The following is a 7527-nucleotide window of genomic DNA, read 5'->3' as shown; positions in this document are numbered from 1 at the left end:
GAAAGACAGGAAAGAAGGGCAGAGGGTGCCGGATGTGTGTGTGTGAGTGTGTGTGAAGACATCTTGTAGTGGGCAAATCATCCTCCTTTAGTCTTTGTGAAGGGTTTAGTCAGGTAACAGTAAAAGTACATGAAGAATTTTACACTAAATAGAGTTAACAACATCGTCTGTAGAGGGATTTCTGCTCAGTGTGGCTGAGCAGCTGTGACTTGATCATGTGAATGAAGTGTGTAACGTCACCACGTGATGTTTGCAGGTATAATGTGAAGGATTGCATACTATTTTGTAGAGAGACACCGTTGACTTAATTATCTTAATTATCTGACTTCTGAGTCACTTTGAGGGGACAAGGACTGGGGGCCTCTGTGAACTACAGCAGTCTACACCAGTGAATGTAACGTTATAGTCTCTGTTGAGTCTCAACAGAAGCTACAAGCTCCTCACAGTTCCAATGGACCACATAGTGTCTGTTTCTCTTCCGCTGTGCTTCAGAACAGGTTCGTCTTGATGGTGGGGTTGGGTTTTCTGTGGAAGGAGGACAGGACTCCAGCAAAGGGCCCGGTCATACTGTCCGCCGGCTGCCATGCCTTCAGAATCTCCTGAGTCTGGGCAGCAGGCTGGGCCACGGCCGGGTTGGACGGCCCCAGGCTGGACCAGCTGGGGGCCTTCAGCCCCTGGAGGACCGGAGAGCTGGAGGTGTTCGCGTAGCCGCTGTTGGCAGGAGCCGGGCTGGGGCTCAGGCTGGCTGGGCTGCCCAAGTTCCCGTTGGCTGAGCCCGGCAGGGAGGCCGTGCTGTCAGGTGTGGGGCTGCAGGTGGACTCTTTGGACTCATCATCATCCGATGAAGATCTCGGCTCTCCGCCCTTCTTCCCTCCAGAGCCGGTGCTGCTGGTGCTACCCGTGTTGCCACCAGAGCTGTTAGCCTTGGCGTTGGCCGCACGCTCCTGCTTACGGAACTTGGCACGCCTGTTCTGAAACCACACCTGTAGGACACAGACAGGTTCAATCACTTCAGGTGACTACAGGTACACTGGTAGACAAACAACAGAGTGTTGGCTGTGTCAGCTCTAAAACAATAAAGCCTGCTCCTCTCACCTGTACCCGGGCCTCGGTCAGGTCTATCTTCAGGGCCAGCTCCTCTCGGGTGTAGATGTCTGGGTAGTGCGTCTCTGCGAAGACTCGCTCCAGCTCCTTCAGCTGGGAGCTGGTGAACGTGGTCCTGATGCGCCGCTGCTTCCTCTTCTCGTTCAGGCCAGAGGGGTCCGAGAAAAACTTGTAGGGAACTGAGAGGAAAGAAATATATGAATGGATTAGTGATGGAAAACACAATGACAGACGTTTTAGCAATTTATTACAGCAGCTTAGTCTTGGATGATTATAATAAAATCTCAGGACATTTTATAAATGACAAACAGCTGTTTTCGGGTTTATTCGACAGTCGAGCAGCTGTTTCTGCCCAGTTTAGACTGGTTACTGATTAATTACGGTTTGTTCTGGACCAGTGAGAAGTGAGAGGCCCAGCAGGCCGCATCAACAACGAGGATTTAAAAGACAGCATCCAGGAGTCAGACGGCTGTAATTCATCCTTAGATGGTCGATCCATGCTGGTAAATTCAGATTTTTATTTAGCCGAAAAACGAATTAAGTTAATTAGTTAAACTAGTTATGGACTTAAAAAAATACAAGCAGGTAAATTATAATTATTATAATATTATCAAACGTTTTGCAATAAATAATCCAGGCGACATTTTCATGTCAGTGGATTTTAAACACGATGTCAACGCTCGTAACTAAAGTTTATATAAATTTAATATAAAATATTTTCAAAGTGAGTCGTAGCTTTTATTTTTATATATAATCCTACATTTCACAATTTGTAGTGATCCGAAAATCTGAAGTCTCTATAAATTATATAAATACTATAAATAATATGCAATTTATATTATTATTATTACTTATTATTATTATTATTGTTTTATTATTATTTACCTTTAAAAAATCTCTTTTTATTTACAACGCCATCGTTTTATATATATATATAATTAGAAATAATTGGTAGCGTTAATTACTAATTAAACATGCAAATATCTCCCCGCAAAATTAGATTTAGCAGTAATATAATTAGAAATCAAAGTAATTAATGTGAAATACATCTAAAACAGTTTCGGCCTACAGATCGCCAGGACCTCTCTAATAAAAAGTGAGTTGAACTATTATTTAAATCTTCATTCTTTTATATCGACTAACAGCAGTGCTGAAAATAAAATGATGGAGACAAGATGTTCAGCATTTTTTAAAAGTAATTCTCACTCTAATAGACAATAATTCCTCCATCCTATCTTTGCAGAGATACGTGCAGAGGAGGTCCCTGTACCTGACGAGTAAGGAGTGGGCTGGTGCTCCCGCAGGGCCCCCAGGGTGCAGCTGGCCGTGCTCAGCGGGGTGCATCCCGGGTTGGAGAAGGGTCCGCTGCGGATCGGATTGTACTGAAAGGAGCTGGCCTGGCTGCAGGAGCTGAAGTCCGCGTAGGCCGACGCTTCCATGGCCGCCATGCAGGAGTCATAGGAGTTCAGGTAGGAGTAATCCATCTTATACATGGAGGTCAGCCGGTGCGAACACCGGTCTGCAAACAGACGAGCTGGACGCCGAGTCCGAGTCTTCAGGTGCGTGTGGAGCTGCTTCGTCTTCCAGGAGACACCGTGCGTGAGCCGCTGCGTCTCTCCAGTATCTCCTGTAAACTCCTGCGCGCTGACAGCTGGGAGCCTCGCTCGACTCGCTCTGAGTTGGCTTTTCTGCAGGAAATAATCCAGATGTGCTGTCTCTTCCCCCCTCTGCGTCCTCGCTCCGTCCTCGCTCTGCGCTCTCTCTCTCTGCGTCCGTCTCCTCACTTGCGCTCTGCGCTCGCGGCTCCGTTTGACAGGGCTGCTGCGGCTCGCGCGGTGTTTATAATAAACTTGGCAGAGCGCGAGACAATAGCGAGGCGGTGGTCTAGTTTCCATGACAATGGCAGCAGCGAGCGCGCGCGCGCACACGGATGCCCCCTCCCACCGCGCGCGCTGCACCGCCCACACGCTCCAGAGCGTCACGAGCTCGCAGGTGTCGGTCGAGTTAAAATAATAATAATACAAAATAAAAATAAAAATAAAGAAACGTAATTGATGAGTTTGAACCAAACCAGGGTGCGTGTTTTATTTAAATATGACTTTAATCATCTGGAACAGGTCATTTTAACCAAGACTAACTCAAGGCTGCTTTATGGTTCTTTATGGTTCTTTATGGTTCTTTATTTTCCCCAGCAACTCGGCTAAGTTCGGCTTGGTTCTGCTTATTTCTGCTGATGTTTCACCAAAGCAGAAACCTGCTCCGACAAGAGTTCAAGCAAACGAACTGTCCGTTATGTGTTTTTATTTATCTATGTATTTATTTTGTAGTTTATAACCCGTCTTACCTCCGCGTTCAGACAGGAGAGGTCTTTCAGGAGATTAAACCAGGAAACGTGATTGTTGCGTTAAAGGGAAACTGGCCTGAAACAGACAGTCGAGACCAGAACAGCAAATATTCAAAGGGAATAAATGCGCTCGCTTTGTCTTTAAAATAGACTTGATTTACGTGACGCTATGGTCCAAAAAGATAAACATTGAAAACATGAATAATAACCTACTGACGTGTGATATAACGTGCATGTTCCATGACAGAGCCGGTGCTGCGGGCTGGTCAGTACCGGGAACAGCCCGTGGAAACAAGTGCAGCTGCACAGAAGTCTTTATGTCGGGGGAAACGTCCAGATGTGACGGTGATTGGTGAGATTAAAAGCTCTGATTTGATTCCGATCACTTTTACGGAGATGTCACCGGAGTGAGCGTCAGTTTGATGTATAGGACTAGAGAGGGAACCGGCTGCGGAGACGACTGAGCAGCCACGACAGGCTAACCGTAAACGCATTGACGCTTCATAAATTGGTTTAAGTTTATTGTTCGGTGTCATAGAATGTGATAAGTCATATCCCACATGGCCCCCAACACACACACACACACACACACACACACACACACACACACACACACACACACACACACACACACACACACACACACACACACACAGAGGCAGTTTCCTAACGTGGTGCTACTGAACCACATGACGGCTGCTGCTCTCTGTGTTCCAGCCTCTGTTCGTGAAGTTAACAGGCTTTTGATTAGCGGATAAATTTCACCAAATAATATCACGCACAACCTTAAATTACATAGCACGTGCGCGCAGAAACATTTTTATTTTTTAATTAGATTCGGCTCGTGCGCGACCGCGCGCGTAAAAACGCCTATTATTGCCTTGAAGTGCGCGCTCCCTGTCCGTGTTGACCACAGGCTCCTTAATGTCATTAAGCCGTCACACAGTGGAAGGTGCGCGCATGCGCGCGCTGGCTGCGCCGTACTCACTTAAACTACACACAAGTATTAATAAGAAGGTTTGTTTCCAGCGTTTGTTGTTGTGTGGTCGCCGGGAAGTGCTGGATGTGCAGGGCGGGGCGGCACGAGGTGCTCCTCTTAGCTCAGCAAGGCCAGAAACGAGAGGTGTGAGTTCACGAGGACCAATAAAAATAATAAAATCAAATAAAATAAAAAGACAAGCTACAAAGCAGCTGTAGGGTTTCAGGCCTTCATGTTCTCTGGCTCATTTGTTATCGCTCTCCAGCTCCTAAAATGTTCACTTGGAAGTGATGCTGCAGACTGAACTGTGTGTCTGGCTTTTTAATTCTTGACTATTATTTATTTACTGTTTATTTTTAAGCCGCAGTTCAAATAACGAATTATTCATGTAAATTACTTTTATCGTTTGCATAAATAATTGCTCCAAATTAGAAACGTACCAAAGTGTTTTTATATCGCCTATAATAAAGTTTCGATGCTTTAGGCTCTGGTCTTGGTAAGAAGGATACCACAAACACCAGATTACGTCATGTACATATGGAAAACATGAAACATATATTTGTCAGACAACACAACTTCATAGTGAAAACAGATGTTTTTATTCTAAACTCGACAAATAAAAATAACAAGCTTAAATTACCGGTATGTTCAGTGGGATCATGACGGCATTTTATTATTTAAATCACTTCAAAATAAATATTTTACATATTTATAACATATGTAAACTAATATCCTTGTGATGTGTGTGTGTGTTTGGCTCCCACATTAACAGGCCCACTCTCAGGCCGGACCGTCTGTTGTGCGCTCTCGTCCCGTCTGGGGGGGGTTCAGAGGTTAGTTTACCGAGAAACTTAAACTGTTTCAAAGTTAAACTCTCCAGGCCAAACGCTGCTTCCCGAAAAGAGCAGCCAGGAGCGACCCTAGCTCTCCCGCTTTCAAGAATTTAAACTTTAATCCCTTCAAAGCGGGGACCGGTCTCTTCCAGGCCGCTAATCCGCCCTATAGTGCTCCAGCACAGGGGGAGACTTCTCCTGTGCGGAGGCTTTAACTTTGGACTTTTACATTCATGGGGCGATTTGACGGAAACAGTAACGGGGAGCTTTGGCATTCATGACGTCTGAGTCAACAGAGGGGGGCACAATGGTCCCCTAGAGGCTCCTGAGGGCCCCTAAGAGAGGGACCCCGACTATAGGGATTATGGGCCCATGGAGGACTGGGTTATTAGGGGGAAATTTATGGACGCTTAACACGTTGCATCTTTGAGTTGTGCTGGAGTTTCTATTAATAAACAAGATCAGCATCATTATTCAACAACATATTAAAACATGTCAGGACGCAAAAACTGGCAAAAATCATTAAGATCCTTTAGCAATTAAACACACATCGCTTGGAAAACATATATTCGACTGTCGCAGGAGAATAATTATGAAGACTGCAAAATCCATTTTGATTAGGCCTAATAAAAAATCCATTTAATCATATTTCTCAGTGATATGTCGTTATGTTTCTCTTTATTAATGAATTTAAACTCTGTTTAAACGTCAATCTGCCCTGTTTAATTATCCTGATAGGCTACATAATAAATAACTGCAGCCTACCAACAGTATTAATAAATAACATTTCTCTTTTTAAGGTTTTATGGTGTAAAAGCTGCTCTAATAACTAAATAACTACATTTGTTAACAACTGACCTGCATTTTTCCTACGCTGTGATCATTATTCCAGGGAGAAAACAAACTTATTTCAATCAAGTGATCTGTGGAGAAAATCTTAATTCAATTCCCATCATTTGTTCCTTCTCTGCTCATATGCTTCCTGCTACTGTAATTATTTCTGATAGAAACCGACTGCAGATCTGCCGGGCTGCATGCTGATTGGCCTTAACGACGCAAAAGGAAAACTTGTGTGTGTGTGTGTGTGTGTGTGTGTGTGTGTGTGTGTGTGTGTGTGTGTGTGTGTCAGGAAGATGGTGATGCTGAGAAACTGCTCTCTATGATTGATGGCTGGATGATCATGATAGAGAGACAGAGAGGTACATGGACAGAGGCAGGGGATAAAGGATGAGTAAAGGATGGGGCAGCAGCGACACTGGTTTGAAGAAAAGCCACGCGGGAGGCCCAGCCCGGTATCTGTCCCGCGACACGCGGTGGTGGTCTGAAATCCAAGTGAAGCTGTCAGTCAGAGAGAGAGCCTGCCAGGTCCATCCATCATGAAAACCCCAAGAAGAACATGCGGAAAGCCGTTTTCCTGCTTCGGACTGAGGCAGCTATTGATCCACAGCTCTAGATAGTAACTCGTCTTTCTGTCTCTACTTTTAAGACTTAACTGGTCATGTACACATATTGCAGTCATGCTGATTTTACAAGCAGCTGATGGCTGCTGCACAGCTGCTGCAAGATGTAACCGGGAAAAACAAACGGGCACGAACAGGCCTAATGTCGAGTCTCCTGGTGACGCTGTGTCGTCTGTGAGGAATTAGATAGAAAATAGATGTAGTCATTTAACAAATACCCACCTTTCCAAGTTATTAGTAATAAAATCGAGAAAATTATTTAATATTCAAATATTTTTAATTAATTAATTTGATTATACGACCGTTATATTTAATCTATTAATTGGATATAAAATTATTTTATGCGCTATTTCTACGCGCGCTCCTCTGTTTATTCTTGGATTTGATTCGACCTTTTGTTTTTGTTGTTTTGTGTCGTATTGAATTATTCGACCTGTAGCAACAGATAGTTTGTTTTATTTGGACTGTGTGGCCTTAGAAACCAGTCCGCTGATTTAACTCCAACTTGTGCGTAATTTCCCTGTGCGTAAAATGAGCCTCCTCCCTTATTCACTATTATGATTCACTGGCACACACATGCACACAGGATAATGTCATAACATGTCCATAATTGGAATTTTTTATTCAATATTAATCTATCAAATGTTTATCTTATTGACACAGTTTCGGTAGGTATATTAATAATCTATTAGGATTATTAAGATCCACGCCTCTTTTTTATTTGCCACAGCTGTATCCTCAGCTGTGCTGTGTGATCTTACACAGCTCTCCACTGCAGTGTCACTAAAATGTGTCGTGTCATCGCTG

The 7527-nt window shown here is 44.1% G+C and overlaps 1 protein-coding gene across 1 annotated transcript; it reads right to left on the bottom strand.

The window, feature by feature from the left end:
- Positions 1-488: 488 nt before the first annotated feature.
- Positions 489-2672, bottom strand: phox2a (paired like homeobox 2A). Its single transcript, XM_026378154.1, has 3 exons — positions 2375-2672; positions 1096-1283; positions 489-983 (listed from the first exon to the last, which is right to left on the bottom strand). The coding sequence occupies exons 1-3, from the start codon at positions 2595-2597 to the stop codon at positions 489-491; spliced, it is 906 nt and encodes a 301-aa protein (XP_026233939.1). The 5' UTR covers positions 2598-2672.
- Positions 2673-7527: the final 4855 nt, after the last annotated feature.

This window comes from Anabas testudineus, chromosome 13 (genome assembly GCF_900324465.2).
Source record: "Anabas testudineus chromosome 13, fAnaTes1.2, whole genome shotgun sequence".
Classification (NCBI taxonomy): Eukaryota; Metazoa; Chordata; class Actinopteri; order Anabantiformes; family Anabantidae; genus Anabas; species Anabas testudineus.
This window is presented reverse-complemented; position numbering and strand designations above follow the sequence as displayed.